The following is an 18,729-nucleotide window of genomic DNA, read 5'->3' as shown; positions in this document are numbered from 1 at the left end:
TGACCGCTATCTCATTTGTATTTGCTTAGTTAATTAAGTATAATATGTTGCGCAACAGAACATCTGGTTGTTTATCAGTATGGATAGCACACGCTGCATACATTTATGTGATCAAAAGTATTCACAATAATTTCTGAATAGTCAACGTGATAGGATAGATTTTTAGGATTGAAATTTGATGATTTATTTAAAATCATTTTCTTTCATTTCATTTCATCATAAAGTTTTTCTTTTTATAACTGACCCTTACAGGCACGGATACCTGCTTTGTTTACAGAAGTTTTATGGTATGATCATGCTGACAGCTACTATACTTAACACTTTCCTATTAATCAGAAACACATTACACGCTTATACATGTATATACTAAGCAAAACAGCCAACCTGCTATATGCTATTTCATTTTAATCAATATTACTGTAATATTAAAATCCATTTTAAATTAAAATATATCAAGTTAAAAGATATATCATGTCAGTCCATTGTTCACATTTAGACTTAGAATAGTTTTGACAACTATTTGTTCGACTGTGAGCTTCGTAAACATGATAATTAAAATTAAGTACTCGAATCTATAATAATAATGATAATAACGACTTTATTTTAAGTGGATAACATATTTGGTGTTTAGCCAATTTTCAATATGGTCCACAATCTATGTGTCAGTAGTATATTTTATATACTTTCAGCAGTGCTAAATATATCTATCAGTCAATTATATCATATAGCAATCTTGTAATACATATAATAACAGAAAAATAATACAGCTGTATGTTCATGATCCGGTTCTGATAAATAACTATGGAAGCGAAAACCCTGTAAAAGCCGATAAGAATTCTGATTTTGTTTATAATCTCTATACTGAATCTCAAACGTTATACTATTTTTATTTCGCACACATAATATCTCATTTATTTCACTTTTTACAAAAATGCAACCGATATATTCTGTCAGTCACAGTGTAGCGTGGATGTTAAATTTACAAAACTATAAACTATGATTTTTGACATTTCACATGTAACAATCTGTTACATTCTAAGACCGAATATTTCAATGACACGTGGTTGCGGCAATTTACATTTTTGACCGTAACAATGTCAAGTGGCTGTGACATTGACCGCAATACACAGTAATATTTGACACCAGTTTTTTTATACATAAAATAAACCATATGTAACGCAAAATGCGATCAAGGCAATATTTTAAACCTTTATTTTTCAACAATCAGTCAAAAAAACTTAAGCTTTACAACTGAATTCCAGCTATAATAATTCTAACATCTTTGCATCTACTACGGAATACTTCAAGCAAGACAGAACTAGACTCTTATCAGCTAACAGATAATTCGGACATTTTGGACTGAGTGGCTAAAATGCAATTTTAGCCGTTTTTAAATGCAAATGGAAGCAAGATGCTATTGAATTACGTTAAATATTTTTATATCATCATTCTCTTTGTTTGTTATACTTTCACGTCTTAACAGTGATAAAATTTGTTTCAAAGGAGAAACAGTATTAAATGTCCTTTAAAGTTAGCGAAAGACGTGTTTTGCTTACATTTTATAAGGTTACATAGGGAAATACTATGGTTGATTTCAAATGAAATTGGAAGCAAGAAGAAACAGTGTTACATAAATAAAAAATACACCAGTGGAAAGATAAGAAAATGAACTTTATGGTAGGAACAGTGATAAATTTAAATATCAAAGCAGGAAATAAGAATGGTCAAAACAAACTTTAATCCTTCTATATTTCAATGTAAATGACAGGTCTGTCTGATTTCAAAAAGTCTCTGCGGCGGCTGTTCTCGCACCCCGCTGCAGATAGATTGATATATAAGACGCCTAAGAATAAAAAAGTTGGGTATGTGTCCAAGAAAAGAATGATATAACATGAATAATCTCTAAATTGCTCCTATTCACAAAACAAATGTCATGAATCTTTCTTGTATACTTTTGGAATATCATAGATTTCATTTTTTTTGGACGAACGGTAAACTTGAAGTCCTCGTTGAACCGTAAGGTTACTAGGAATATGTCAGTGTCTAGATTCAAATCTGATATTACAAGAAATTTAGCAAGCATAATAACCCTCTGCCAAAGTGTTGAAAATGTTACAATGCAAATCTTTTTTTAAGTTAGACAGGAATGGACAGATACAAAAATAAACTATCTATAACAGTAAAAAAAAGGGAAAAATGAAACAAGTAACAAGATATAATACAACAAGAGCAACTGACTAGTCATATAAAATAAATGAAAATATAAATTCAACAAGGAAATCTATTTGAAAGTCACTGCATGATGCTTTGATAAGTTATGGTCCCATGGCTTTTGATATTTCGATCTAACCACATTTTAAGGAAGTATTAACTTGTCACTGACAAATGCAGCCAAATGATGGCCCTTTATTGCACACCTTAGTTGACAGTGAATATCTGTAAACAATAAGTATATGACACATAGACAAAAAAAGGTCAAAGGTTAGAATCAAGATAAGTCCATGCTTCAAAGTTAAGGTAACCATAACAATTGAATAAATATACAACTGTAAAAGGAATCTGCAAAAATGTGCGCATTCTGAAATTACATCACTGTACCTATCAACAAAGAAAATAGGACAAAAGATTAAAAATAGGTCAACAGCGGCACTCCTACGTTCATTTCAACATATATATGCTTATTGATTCCTTTATCTAATTTGTTAATACGTTTTTTCAAGGAATTTTATGCAGGCAAAGTGTAATTTTCCGTATTTTTATTTTTTAATATTCTCTCAAAGATTACTGAAAGGTTAATTATTGTAAAATACATGAACGCTCCCTTGTCCGCAATTCACGCGTTGCAGTATGGTATATCTGCGATGTGTTCTATTTATAGAAAATTAGATAGGTAAGTAGGTCATGCTAAGGTCAGAAATAGAAAACTTGACTTACAGAGTAACCTCCCTTATCAATAAATCGGATCAACATTTTGACGAATTTATAAATAAAAAAATATTTTCTGCTCGACAAATAAGGAGAGGAAAGACAGATAACATTGTTTTATATCACATAATTGCATTACATACATCTCTTATGTTTTCTTTTTGCCATTTTTTTGTTTATTCACTAAAATCTATTGTGCAATATCGTGGGTCCTTTTACAAACTATTCACTGTGTTCTGTTTATCATTCCGAAACTATTCATTACCATCTTTACAGGGTCCAAATTAAAAGTGTATCCCATATACTCGACACCGCCTCCTGGCGGCGTCGAATAAATTATAAGTTATGGGAAGGAAAATGTACATCTTCAAACACGGCTACGCGTACCTATTTCGGCCAATTTACTATATGCATTTTGAGAGTACACGAAGTACAAAAATCCAAAAGGAAAATTCATTCCAGGGAGTTAAAAGTTTATCCTATGTGAATTTTCATTTTTCTTGTTATAGTTAAATATGTTCCAATAACAAGTGTCACGTTTGACGTCCTCTATCGAATCAAAATTATCGAATAAAAGGTGACCAATAAGAGGAAATATTTTGAAGTCGTGAATCTTATGTACCGGTATATTAGTTTAAAGATGAAGAGTGTTAGGAAAACTATTTTGTGTTCAATATATATGCAAATGATATGGTTAATAGTACATTCATTTTTACTTAGATTATAGAATCCGGCTTAAACCGGTGTTAAAGGGTGTGAGCGGCATAACTTGTTTGAAGTTATAACTGAATCCCCTTTTAAAGTTTTTGTGTTTTGCTCCAAACAAAAATGGTATACCAAAGAATACAGAAAATGCATTAAATGTAAGCAAGGTAGAGCCATCGATCTTGTACATTTCACTTTTCACTGTATCACCCTTCGCCCTCGGCAGAGGAATAATAAATCATTTCAAGAATCGATTTCACATTAGTGGCAACTATCGTGTAAAACAGCAGGCGAAGCTTTCAATATACATCGCCCCATCTTGATATATAATTATTAAAATTCTTACATATCTATATTTCAACTCGTTGGGGACATTGCGTAATATGAGACGCACAGCGTCACTTGGTTTTAGTACTACAAATACACCATTATTAGTTATATGTAAATGAATCATATAGGTGATCATTAGAGGGAACAGAACGATGTTAAGTTCAGTGTTTGTACTTTGACAGAATTGCTTGTGTTAACAACAATCACGCTCACTGGCAGTAGAAACTATCTATTATGTTTTTTAAAGTATCCGAATTTACCGCTGGTGATGAAATATCACCGAGTGCCTTCACCAAAACGTCCAACGTTGCCCTATCTCCATCTTTCGTATCCCATTCTAAAAGCATTTCATATATTCGATTCTTCATCTTCTGATTGTCCGACTCAATATGGTCTATCCTAACTTCGCCTATCTCTAACTGTCGGGCAAGAATTTTCCACTCACTTCCTATACAGTCACACGATAGTTTAACATATTCTTTTGAGGACAATTTGCGTTGGGGTATTTTCTTTTTCGTTGGTAGTGTCTCTTCCTCTTTAAAGAACCATTGCTGAAATATTTGTTCAATGCGTATGCCTTCATGAAACACATCATCTGGGCAGGACACCGATTTAGAAGACAGTGGTTTCAAATCATCAAGGTAATAAATTTCCTTGCTGCCCGCGTACTCATGAATTTCATGGAAGCATCTTATACCTGTCTGAAACAGAGTTTTTTCAAGACCATCTCCGTTCCTTTGCAATTTTCCAAATTCAGTCCCAATTACATATTCTACAAACCGGCGAAAATAATCCGGCTTGTCTGCAAATACGTTTTCTCCAAGACATAAATGAGCCATAGACAGCTCTATCATTTTTCTATGACGTAGTATGATCCCGGCATATGACAGATCAAGTTTGAAAACACATGCGTTTTCAAAATGCAAACTTCTATCAGAATTTTTCACGACTGGCCACGTTCCAATAGCTGAAGCCATAACTCTCTGAAAAATTGTGGGCACGATAGCTTCGTTTTCAAACGCGTACACAACGGAGACAGTTGTACATGTTCGACCTTTTAGGAAAGTCACAATCTCATCATCTTCTGCTTTTCTTAGAAAACTTGGAACTATATAATAGCCAAGAGGAACTAGTGACTCTATGTCAAACATCTGAGCCTCTGCAATGATCCTTAGTTTTTGCAAAAATAACACGAGGACATCCTTAAATTTGCTGAATCGATTATCTGTTCCATTGTCCCATACACCCTGTATCAGTTCTGGTCGAAGAATCGCATCTTTTGTAAGCTGCTGCCATAAAGGTCGCAATGTGCCGTCCGTTATACAAAATTCTCTCGACGTCATTATACATTTAAAGGCATCTATAATGTACTGAGGATTCAATACAACAAATTGTGTAAGCTTGCTATCGTCAAAGTAAAGGAATGTCCCCTTCGCATGATGGAACTCCAAAAAGAACTTTAGCTGTTCCTCATTTTTGATTGGATATTTTGAAGATCCGTCTATTTCTTGAAGCCGTTTGAATTGTATTATGTTTTCATCTCGTATCTCTGTTAGTGCCTTCTCAAGCGGTATCCATCTTGCTGGTATATTTTGGTTGCTTGCCCTCCCAATGTCAAAAATAGTTTTACGGAGAAGTTGTATCGCTTTGTCTGATAGATCCGTTCCCGATATTTCAAAGGTTTTAGGGTGCAAATGCATTTGTAAAATACTTCCATCAAACAATTGTCTGACAGCTTCAAAATATACTTTTGCCTCTTCTTTGACATCTCTGAGTTTATCTGTATGTGTACCAACTAGTACAATTTGTGGTTGTTTGCCATCTTTACTCGCCACAAAAGAGTGCACAGAATTTACCCAAAATTCAATGTAATCTTTCATGGATTTCATGGCTGATTCTGCACCACCTGGATATTCATCATCTTTTACAAGGTGTTCCAACGGCTTGCTTAAGTCAAATACTAAAAGGTACACAGCATGTGTTGAATGAAACAGTTGGTGTGTAGCATAGAATGCAAACTGACCACCAAAGTCCCACAAATGAATAGTTTCTTCAACATTATCATTTTCTTCCATAGCTAGTAAAACTTTTTGTAATGGGAAAGGATCTACAGAATGTCCATGCATTTCCTTCTGCTGGTGTTTTTTATGGTCTTGGAATATGACCGAAGTTTCTATCGGATCCATTGTCTCTGGCTTGTTGAATCTGAATTGCTCAAGACTCTGTGCCTGGTTTTCTTTCGCTGTAACTCCAACTGCCTCACCAATTACGTCATCTTCAATGTCTAAATCGTTTTGATCGGAGTTAGAATGTGATAACATCACCTTGGCAATTCTTTTAATTTTTTCATCTTCATCGTTTTCTGTGTTTTGCTTTTGCCATATTCCATTGGCTGTGTTAACACATTTATGAATATCGATTCCATTTGTGCTTTCGATGCCTTCGATTGACTGTCCCTGTAGCCGTCTTGCTAATGTGGTTTTCCCCTGATTGTGGCAGCCGATTATCATAACTCGTATTGTTTTGTCGGTTTCCACGCCATCTTTAATAGCATCCTCAAAAAGTTTTCTTGTACGTGGATCATCATCGCCTGTGGAAATAATAAGGTTTTAATACTTACAGTTTACGGGGAGTTCATTACTCTAACAGGCGTGAGTGGTGTTGCACATTTCATTACTCTTCTTAAACAGACGCAATCAAACTGAGTCTCATAATTTTTTTATTGGTTGCGATCTATGTTTCCAAAGGATCCTCTTATAGATTTTATTCAATGCAGGGAAGATGGATGTATTTGGTGCACATAAAGCTCCGTTCCTTTTACCATTAGCTTTTGATCAATTAGGTGTATCATTACAAATGATATGTTAAATATTTTTAGGGGCTTTGTACATGTGTGTTGATGTTTCAACTGTCAAAATGTTCAAATGCATACATTTTTTTGCTTGGTCGTGTCTATTCTTGACCTATATTGACCCCAGGGTCATGATTTGAACAATCTTATTAGACAACCACTAGAGCATGCCACATACTAAATATCTAAGCTCTGGGCCGTATGGTTTAGGACAAGAATTTTTAGCTTATCTGTTACGGAGTGACAAGGTGAGCTTTTATGATCGCACTTCGTCCGTCGTCCGTCGTCCGTCCGTAAACTTTTACTTTAAACGACATCTCCTCATAAACCGCTAGGCCAATTTCATCCAAACTTCACAGGAATGTTCCTTGGGTGAAGCTCTACAAAACTGTTCAAAGAATTGAATTCCATGCAGAACTCTGGTTGCCATGGCAACCGAAAGGAAAAACTTTAAAAAATCCTCTTCTCAAAAACCAGAAGCCCTAGAGCTTAGATATTTGGTGTGAAGCATTGCCTAGTGGACCTCTACCAAGTTTGTTCAAATCATTACCCCGGGATCAAAATTGACCCCACCCGAGGGGTCATATGATTTTACATAGGAAAATCTTAAAAAAAACTCTTTTGACATGTAGCATTGCCTAGTGGACCTCTACAAAATTTGTTCAAATCTTGACCCCCAGGATCAAATTGACCCAGCCCCAGGGGTTACTTGATTGTACATAGGGAAATCTTCAAAAGTTTGCTAAAAATAAACCAGAAGGCCTAGAGCTTAAATATTTGACATGTAGAATTGCCTAGAGGACCTCTACAAAATTTGTTCAAATCATGACCCCCGGCGTCAAATTGGCACCGTCCCAGGGGTTACTTGATTATACATAGGAAAATCTTCCAAAAAATGTCTAGAAATAAACTAGAAGGCCTAGAGCTTAGATATTTGGTGTATAGCATTGCCTAGTGGATCTCTACCAAGTTTGTTCAAATCATGACCCCGGGATCAAGCTTAAATGCAAATCATCATAGCAACCATTTAACCAGGTGAGCGATATAGGGCCATCATGGCCCTCTTGTTTTATAGGTTTTCCCCTGTACAATTCTATTTAAACCATGTGCCACCGGGGCGGGGCCATTTTTAACCCCAGGGGAATCATTTGAACAGTCTTGGTAAAGGACTACTATAAGATTCAACAAACTAAATATTACAGCACTAGGCTATGTGGTTTTTTGCATGAAAATTTTCAAAGTTTTCCCTATAGAAGTCTATATAAACCATATGACCCCCAGGGCGGGGCCATATTTGACACCAGGGAGAAAATTTGAACAATCTTGGTAAAGGACTACTATAGAATGCTACATATTAAATAACAAAGCCCTTGGCAATGTGGTTTTGTACAAGAGGATTTTCAAAGTTTTCCCTATGTAAAGTCTATATAAATCATGTGACCCCCTGGGTGGAGCCATATTTGTCCCTAAGGGAATGATTTGAACAATCTTGGTAGAGGACCATTAGATGATGCTACACACCAAATATCAAAGCCCTAGGCACTGTGGTTTTGGACAAGAAGGTTTCCAAACTGTTTCCTATTTAAGTCTATATAAACCATGTGACCCCCAGAGCGGGGCTATATGTGACCCTAGGGGGATAATTAGATGATGCTACATACCAAATATCAAAGCCCTAGGTCCTATGGTTTTGGACAAGAAGATTTTCAAAGATTTTCCTTTATAAGTCTATGTAAACCATGTGACCCCCCAGGGTGGGGCCATATTTGATCCTAGGGATGTAATTTGAACAATATTAGTAGAGGACCACTAGATAATGCTACACACTAAATATCAAAGCCTTAGGCCATGTGGTTTTGAACAAGAAGATTTTCAAAAGTTTTCCTATTAAGTCTATGTAAAACATCTGACACCCAGGGCGGGGTCATATTTGATCCTTGAGGGATAATTTGAATCATCTTGGTAGAAAACCACTATATGATGCTACATGCCAAATATCAAAGTCCTAGGCCCTGTGGTTTTGAACGAGAATAGTTTTAAAGGTTTTCTTTTCGGTTGCCATGGCAACCAGAGTTCTGTACGGAATTCAATTCTTTGAACACTTTTTAAAGAAGACCTTCCAAGGAACATCCCTGTGAAATTTCATCAAAATTGGCCAAGTAGTTTAGGTGGAGATGTTGCTTAAAGGAAAGTGTGGACGGACGGACGACGGACGGTGAGCGATCACAAAAGCTCACCCTGAGCCTTTGGCTAAAAAGTCATGGGACATAAACATAAACATGCAGGGAATCACATAAACATGAATGCACACACAGGTAGGGGTAACAATATGCCCTCACCCCATTTTAATGGCTGGGGCTTACAGAAATTTGTAGGCGGAATGACATACTCTGATCAAACTTGGTGTATAGCAAACTTGTTCTGAGGTCCAGTGTGGTGCATATTGAGGCTGCAAGGGTTTTAAAAGATCAGGTCGTTGATACTAAATAGAATGTGTCTGTAGGACACTGTGTGTGTCCTCACTGTTACATTTGTCACAAATAAGGGGAACTCATTCAAATGTTGACGCGAAAATTCCCAATTCCAGGGTAATGGGTAATATTCCCAAAATGAGGAAGAAACCCCTGTCTTTGCAGTCTTAAGGGGGTATAGCCTCAACAAACATTTCGCATAAAGGATTCATTATTCTAGGCCATATACTTTTTGAGATATGAGCATCACAAACAACTATCCACTATTTTGGCTATGTAAAGGTCCATAACTCTGTAATAAGCACTATAATCTCAAGAAGAATGCCAAGTGTGCAAGGTCACATCATGATAAAGACTCATGCAAGGTTTAATGAATTTACATCAAATACTTTTTGAGCTAGGCACGTCATTAGGTAAAAATGGGATTTTTTTACTATTTCACGGACCGTAACTCTAGAAATAAGGACTGGAGCCAGACGAAAAAAAGAGGTGCGCAAGTTCATATCATGATTAAGACTCATGCAATGTTTCATCTATTTATATCTAATACGTTTTTAGATAGGCGCGTCGGAAACTCTTTTCGGATGGACACACGCACGGACAAGACCAAATCTATATGGCCCACTACCACTCATAGTCCACTTTATAACTAAAGTTAGAATGAAATATGCCAATTAAAGGGCAAGGAATGCCTGACAACAAATTAATTTTATATGACTGCCTCAACCTCAAGTCTTTCATAACGCTGAAAGAATTTTCAAAATCGGAACACTATTGAAAAAGATATGACAGTTTGAAATTTAAGAAAATGGCTGATCAAAGAAGCAGCCATTTTAGTGTTTGTGTCGTCATTTACACACTGCTGAATTCTTTATTTAGAAAATAACATTGTAATAGATTAATTTCATATGTTTCTTGAGTGTAAGATGTAAAACATGGAAACTTCTTTCATTATAGCTGGAAAAAGCATTGAAATAATTTTACAGAAATAAGTAAATACAGTTCAAATAAGTATCTAGAAATTTAGTACATCTGCCATTTTGTTTTTTTGTTACCATTGAAACAAAATGATCGCCATTTTGATCAAATAGTTAAATGCTCATAACTTTCTCATTTTTGAGCTGATTTTGAAAATTCTTTTACTTCTTTAGATGGTTTTAGAAATACTAGCAGATAGAAAACTGGGTAGATCTCGTCATGGGTTATAACCGGTTATGGCCCCTTAAAGGACCAAACTTTGCTATTTTTGGCTTGTGAACAAGATCGAGACCACATTTTGCAAATGATTTCATTTAAACTTGCACATGACTTGTATTGGCAAAATATCTCGGTTCCTTTTGAAAACTGGCCAGATCCCGTCATGGGTTCTAGAGTTATGGCCCCTTAAAGGGCCAAAAATTGCTATTTTGGCATTTGCAGCCATATTGAGACTTCATTTATGATTTGATTTGATACTAACTTGCAAAATACCTTTAACAACAATAGATCTTGGATTCTGTGATGAATCCGGCAGATCCAATCAAAGGTTCCGGAGTTACGGTCCCTGATTGACCCCTGAAAGAGCCAATATTTGTTAATTTTATCTTCAATGTGAACACGATAGAAGTGACATTTTACATTCGATTTTAACCACACTAACACATAACTGAAGTCACAATAATATCTCTTTCGAAAATCGTCTAGATTTCCTTATAAGTTCTAGAGTTACTGCCCCGAAAAGGGGCAAAATTGTATTTATTGGCCCTTTCAGCCATATAGAGGTTTCATTTATGCTTTGATTTGATACAAACTTACAAAAAATGTTTATCTAGATAATCTTTAGGCCAGCCTTGAAACTGGGTTATGTGGGGTCAAAAACTAGGTCACAAGGTCAAATCAAAAGAAAAGCTTGTTAACACCCTTTAGGCCACATTTATGATCCTACCTTCATGAAACTTGGTCAGAGTGTTTATCTTGATGATTCCTAGGCCAAGTTCAAAATTGGGTTATATGGGGTCAAAAAACTAGGTCACCCGGTCAAATGAATGGAAAGCAGCTTGTTAACATTCTCGAGGTCACATTTATGACCACATCTTGGTCAGAATGTTCATCTTGATGATTTCTATGCCAAGTTCAAAACTGGGTCATGACGGGTCAAAAACTAGGTCACCCGCTTAAATCAAAAGAAATGCTTTTTAACACTCTAGAGGCCATATCCATGACCCTACCTTCATGAAACTTGGTAAGAATGCTTATCTTGGTGATTCCTTTGCCAAGTCCGAAACTGGGTCATGTGAGTTCAAAAACTAGGTCACCTCTAAAATCCATATAACAGCTTGTTAACACTATAGAGGCCACATTTATGACCCTGTCTTCATGAAACTTTGTCAGAATGTTTATCTTGATGATTCCAAGGCCCGGTTTAACAGGTTAGCGATATAGGGTCATCATGACCCTCTTGTTTAATATACATATAGTAAACTACAACTACTTTTAGATGACTGTTCTTTTTAGCTCACTTGAGCACAAAGTCCTCAAGGTGAGGTATTGTGACCTGTCATTGTCCGGTGTCCGTCGTCTGTCAACATTTGCCTTGTGAACACTTTAGAGGCCACAGTTGTGACCCAATCTTTATGAAACTTGGTCACAATATTTGTCTTGATGATAACTAGGTCACGTATGTAACTGGGTCATGTGGGGTCAAAAAGTAAGTCAGTAGGCCAGAACAAAGGAAATCATGTTAACATTCTAGAGACCACAATTTAAGTTTCAACAAGAGATCACAGAGTGATCTTGGCGCCCACCAATGTGCCATTTTTGAGTGTTCCAAATTTCAAGACTTATTGACTAGCTCAAGGTCAAATTTCATTTCCGTACATAGCACTGTGCATGTGGTCCAAATTCGAAAGCTGTAGCTTAAGAAATGTGAAAGTAGGTCACTAGATCAATTTCAAGGACAAAGTTCTTTGTACACAAAACTATGCATGTGCATCAAGTTTGAAGGCTGTAGTTTGAGAAATTTGAAAGTAGGTCACTAGGTCAATCTTAAGGTCAAAGTTTATTTCGGTACACAAAACTATGCAAGTGGTCCAATGGCTACCAAGTCTGTAGCTTGAGAAATGTGAAAGTAGGTCACTAGGTCGAAATCAAGGTAAATTACACTTCAGAACACAAATCTATGCATGTGGTCCAAATTTAAAGCCTGTACCTTCAAAAATGTGAAAGTAGGTCACTAGGTCAATGTCAAGGTCAAAGTTTGTTTCGGTACACAATCCTATGCATGCGGTCTAAATTTGAAGCCTGTAGCTACAGAAATGTGAAAGTAGGTCACTAGGTCAATCTTAAGGTCAAAGTTCATTTCGGTACACAAAACTATGCAAGTGGTCAAAATTTGAAGGCTGTAGCTCCAGAAATGTGAAAGTAGGTCACTAGGTCAAAATCAAGGTCAAATTTTATTTCGGAACACAACTGTGCATGTGGTCCAAATTTGAAGCCTGTACCTTCAAAAATGTGAAATAGGTCACTAGGTCAATGTAAAGGTCAAAGTTTGTTTCGGTACACAAAAATTTGCATGTGGTCCAAATTTGAAGGCTGTAGCTTGAGAAATGTGAAAGTAGGTCACTAGGTCAAAATCAAGGTCAAATTTCATTTCGGAACACGAAACTATGCATGTTGTCCAAATTTGAAGCCTGTACCTGTAAAAATGTGAAAGTAGGTCACTAGGTCAATGTCAAGGTCAAAGTTTTTTTCACTATGCATATGGTCCAAATTTGAAGGCTGCAGCTACAGAAATTTGAAAGTAGGTCATTAGGTCAAAATCAAGGTCAACTCATGTCAAGGTTCATCTTGCCACTCAAAACCATACAAGTGGTCAAAATTTGAATGTTTTAGGTTATTGAGAAGAAGATTTTAAAAGCTTTTCCCTATATAAGTCTATATGAACCATGTGACCCCCAGGGCGAGGCCATATTTGACCCTAGGGGGATAATTTGAACAAAATTGGTAGAGAACCACTAGATGATGCTACATTACAAATGCCAAAGCCCTAGGCTTTGTGGTTTGGACAAGAAGATTTTCAAACTTTTTCCCTATATAAGTCTATGTAAACCATGTGACCCCCGGGTCGGGGCCATATTTGATCCTAGGGGGATAATTTGAACAATCTTAGTAGAAGACCACTAGATGATGTCACATACAAAATATCAAAGCCCTAGGCCCTATGGTTTTGAACAAGAGGTTTTTCAAAGATTTTCCCTATATAAGTCTATATAAACCATGTGACCCCCGGGGCAGGGCCATATTAGACCCCAGGGAAATAATTTGAATCATCTTGGTAGAGGACCACTAGATGATGCTTCATACCAAATATCAAAACCCTAGGCTCTGTGGTTTTGGACAAAAGGTTTTCAAAGATTTTCCCTATATAAATCTATGTAAATTATAGAAATAAACAAAGGGCCATAACTCACTAGAATTGTTGAACCAGTCTGATTTTCAGGGGGACACAACTAGGGTACCAATACATCATTCTGACAAAGTTTGGTCAAAATCCCCCTGGTAGTTTCTGAGGAGATGCGATAACGAGAAATTGTTCGGACGGACGGAAGGACGAAAGGACGACGGACCACGGACGCAGAGTGATTTGAAAACATGAGAATTATTGTGGATGTTTGACTTGATGACCTCTAGGTCAAGTTGAAATCTGGGTCATTTAGGGTCAAAAACTAGGTCACCGGGTCAAATCAAAGGAAAAGCTTGAGAACACTCTAGAGGCCACAGTTAGTTGTCATTTAACCTTTATGAAACTTGGTCAGAATGTCTGTCTTAATTAATGTGATTAGATCAAAGGAAAAATCTTGTTAACACTCTAGAGTCCACAGTTTAAGTTTGTAACTTGTGAGAATTGGCCAGAATTTTTATCTTGATGGCCTCCATGTTAAGTTCGAATCTTGGGCATATGGGGTCAAAAACTAGGTCATCCGGTCAAATCAGAGGAAAAGCTTGATAACACTCCATAGGCCACTTTTATGACCCTATCTTCATGAAACTTGGTCAAAATGATGACCTTGATGATCTTTAGCTTAAGTTTGGATCTGGATCATCCGAGGTAAAAAACTTGGTTACCTGTTAAAATCAAAGAAAAACATTGTGCATGCAATAGAGCCTGCATTTTTCATTTGATGTGCATGAAACTTAGTCAGAATGTTTGTCTGCATAAAATCTCGGAGGATTTTTTATCTGGGTCATGTGTGGTCAAAAACTAGGTCACCAGGTCAAATCAAAGTTAAGCATGTTTCCAAGAGGCAGCGGTTATTTGTAAGTCATGTCTAAATACCCGAACAAGCTTGAACCATCTAGTAGAAACTATTTTGAAACTAAGGGTCAGTGTACTCTTAAACTTTCCTTTACTTACCTTAAAGGTGTCGTACACTAATTCAAAACAACAGATTTATGAAGTGCAATGGTAATAAGCCAATGCCATTAATGTTGCAACATACATATTTATCTTTTACGTTTAATTTTTCTCAATAACAGACAAAATTAATTTGGAAAAAAAACATACCTTGCATCCTCTTTAATGCCTTATCAACTGTTTTCATTCTTTTATTTGGTTTCCCTAAAAATAAATATTGTACATTTTTTCAATTTTTATTAGAAATATACAAAACCCAGTTTCAGATGAGTTTAATAACATGTTTATAACTCAAAACAGTTCAAAATGCATATATAAACTTTGTAGTACTGTTAAATTTTTCAAGAAAGTTATTATAGTAATACTGTTTACATGCTAAAATGTAAAATAGTGTAAAAGTTAGAAAAGCTTTACTGTAAGGTGCACCACATTATCTGGTATTCTTTAAATAGTTATGGTTAAAAAAACCCTTATTTTAGCTTTTCGGTGTTGATAAATTATATGTGATGAATTATGATATTACCTGATGGTCCTGGTTTAACCATGTGAGCATTTTGTAAAATGTCTGGCATGTTTGAGACCTTGGCTATTTCAATCTTCTCCTTCATAACATTCTCATAATTAGTTCCATTTACAACTTTAGCCAAAGTTAAAGTTGCTATTTCCAAGCGATCCCAGTTCTTCTGAAACATTGAGTCACTAATGCTTGAAGTTCTCGATACATGTTGTAGACTGTTTCTCACATCTCGTATATCGCGGATGAAATACTGGACATGGTTCGGAATGTATGATTTAAATAGTTCAAATATTAAAACAGCTAACAAGGTAAAGTCCCACTGTGACTCATCAGCTGGTCCAGATTTTGGATACAGAAGATCATACTGGTCATCTCTCAGTTTACGTCTGTTCTTCAATGATAATATATCTGCTTTTCTAAATGCAAGGTAAGCATCCAGTGATGTGTATGGTACACCAGGTTTTGTATCGGACTTGGCAGTTTGTAAAAACAGTTCTCTGAGAGGTTCTGGACATATATCTATCAGGAAACAACTAAGGCGGTAGTATTTGTCAGCCATTTTGCATCTCTTCTTGAATTTAAGTTGATGAAATTTTCTGAAACTGTAAATGTTCAAGATTACTTAAATAAGAAGTTGTGTTTTCTTTTTGCTTTGTTTGTTGTTTCTAGCTCACCTAAAAAAAGGTGAGAGTAAAGGTGGATGGTCCATAGCATCCAGTGTCCGTTGTCAACATTGTCACTAAAACGCCTCCCCTGAAAGTTCTGGTCAGGATAACCCAAATCGTGATAAAAATAGAATAAAACCTTAATATGACATATACTCGTTGAACGCTTGATGTAAGTTCGCCATACTTTTTTTGAATGTAGCATTACTTGTCTAGAGCTTTTACAAGTTCAAATGTTTATGCTTTACTTCTTTGAGGTTGACACAGCTGAGAATAGAACAGAACGTTTGATTTATCATAATGAAACTTGGTTTGTAACATCTCAAGTTTCTTTAAGTGCTTATGCTTGATCTCTTTTTAGGGGCCACCATAGATAAAAATAGGCAAACATTTAATCAACTTCTTATGGACAGCTTTAAAGCCCCAACTTTTACTACCCTGGCAGTAAGTTTTGTAGGAGGAGCCTATCAAATAACAAGGCTACTCCAGGCTGTCTGTCAGCTAAAAATAGCTCACTTTCAATGATTCACAAGCAAATGTAAACAATGGCCAGTTGAAGAATAAATATGAACTTACATGTTTTGATGATTACAAATTAATATTATACATATTTTGTGCATCCATATCAATATCATTGTTATGAAAAACTGAGTTGAGCTAGACTAGAATTCCTGATTTTTAAACTTCTGATTAATGTAAATTGAACAGTGAAAATCAAACATTCTTAACTTTTCTGTAATTGCTGGCAGGTCCATTAATAGAGATAATGTAGCAATAAATGCAGAAATAATAAACTATTTAAGTCTGAGATGTAGCACAATGCACACAAATTAGCAAGTGTTGCTGTGATAAGGTCTAATAAAAATGATAAGCTACTTGAAATAATTTATCACTGTATGTCTGTTATTTAGTTCCCCTATATCTTTAAAACATTTGTTAAATAACACATAAAAATATAACTGCAGAAATGATTATGATATTCTATTCAGTTTGAAAATTCAAAATTACTTTTCTTGAAAAGTTTTACAATGCGCTCTAGGTGTTAATTCTATTGATAAATCAAGCCTTCTGCTGATCAAGTTTGTTGATAAAATTAACTACCTGGGAATTGTTTACATTCTCTGTTTCTCTAGGGTTCATGACCTCATTAGCTCCTCCCGGCAAATTCAAATTTTTGGCAGTTAGGTTTAAATAATTTTTTGAAACTATACTTCACAATTTTTTGTTTTGAAAAATGAAAACACCAATTGATAAAGAATGTTTCAATGTGTATTTATGCAATTTTTCATAACTTTTTATTCAGTAGTTTATTTAAAATTTTGAAAAAGGGCTCTCTGATGTGAAACATGCATAATTTCTATAAAAACCTGCCCCAGCGCCATTTTCTGGCTTTTATATGGCAGTTGGGGGTTTAAGGGTCTTCACCAAACTTGGTCTATAGCATTTATATCCCAATCAGATTGCTTACAGTCCACATTACTAACCCCATTTAGTTCATACTCACACTCGATAATCCTTGTGGCAAGACCTACAAACTGAGGGACATATAATGACATTGACCATATTATGGCCTTCACTTTCAAACTTTAAAACTTAATAACAACATTTTTGGTCCTACAGCCCACATAAATGACCCAATTTAGTTCATACTCACACTCAATAAATTTTATGGCAAGACTTGCAAACTGACCTTTATATAGACGACCTTGACCTACATCCGTTTGTATGAACCACACTGCCCACAGCCTACATTAATGACCCTATTTAGTTCATATTGGCTAAACAATTCTTGTGGCAATACCTACAAACTGATTGGCCTTGACCCTCATATGACCTTCACCTTCAAACTTAAAACCAAAATGAACCATATTTTTGTCATACAGCCCACATATATGAGCAAATTTGGCTGATTAATTATAATTAACAATTATGAGGTTCGGTGATGCTTGCTAAAGTACTTTTTGAGTTATAAGCATTTTCAGTCTTATTTTAGCAAATCGAGGGAAAAACAGCTTTTATTGGGTTAACGAGGGTTGTCCGAGAAAATCGTAGACTTTTTTTATTATTTCGAAAATAAGCGACGCATAAAATTATTTTAACTGATTTTATTTCATTGTATACTCTACAGGACTATAGAGTTTAAAATGAAATATCTGTCATATTATTTTATGTGCTTTTTAAATAATGGACGGCAGTCAGTGCTAGTCAGCGCACGCTCAATTTTCCCACTCCAACATTAAACAGCTTCATTTTAAATTAATGTAACTTACCCGATATACATCTAACAAGATTAAAATTTATATCATCATTAAGAGCAACGTGTGGTGTGTAATTATGTTGCGTTTCAAGACTTTGACCTCACTTATGTTATATAGTGACGTAAATTTTAAAGTAATTGTCGCATGCGATTTCAGAAATGGCGACGTCAGATAAGTTTGCGGCGCAGAAAGTATTAAAGTTTTACGTTCATTGCCCTCTCTTTGAATCACTTGCCTAACCTTCCTAAAAACGATTTTGTCACGTAAAGACAAGTGTCCTGCTAACATTTGCCAAACTTCCCGAATTTTCCATTCCTCATTTTACTAGTGAAGTGGTCATACCGCGAAATCTACGCAAAATTTTATTAATATCTTCTGCGCTGCGAAATTACCTGACGTCGCAATTTCTGAAATAGTGTGCAATTATTACTTTCAAAATTACATCATTGTTTTAATGTTAGTGATGTCAAAGACTTGAAATGCAAGAAAATTACGCACCACACATTGCCGTTTACGACGATGTAAATTTTAATCCAGTGAGATGTATATAGGGTAAGTTACAAGGATACCACTTCTTTTTGTAGTAAGAAAAATTAGGGTGTGCTGATTAGCACT

The 18,729-nt window shown here is 35.6% G+C and overlaps 1 protein-coding gene across 1 annotated transcript; it reads right to left on the bottom strand.

The window, feature by feature from the left end:
• Window positions 1-392: 392 nt before the first annotated feature.
• LOC128551622 (uncharacterized) lies at window positions 393-15,750 on the bottom strand. Its single transcript, XM_053532520.1, has 3 exons — window positions 15,198-15,750; window positions 14,825-14,878; window positions 393-6,550 (listed from the first exon to the last, which is right to left on the bottom strand). Exons 1-3 carry the CDS (start codon window positions 15,748-15,750, stop codon window positions 4,170-4,172), a joined length of 2,988 nt encoding a protein of 995 aa, XP_053388495.1. The 3' UTR covers window positions 393-4,169.
• Between the last annotated feature and the right edge of the window lie 2,979 nt (window positions 15,751-18,729).

The sequence above is a fragment of the Mercenaria mercenaria genome, unplaced genomic scaffold, assembly GCF_021730395.1.
Source record: "Mercenaria mercenaria strain notata unplaced genomic scaffold, MADL_Memer_1 contig_134, whole genome shotgun sequence".
Lineage (NCBI taxonomy): Eukaryota > Metazoa > Mollusca > Bivalvia > Venerida > Veneridae > Mercenaria > Mercenaria mercenaria.
Note: the sequence above shows the minus strand (reverse complement) of the source record. Positions and strands in the feature narration are given on the sequence as shown.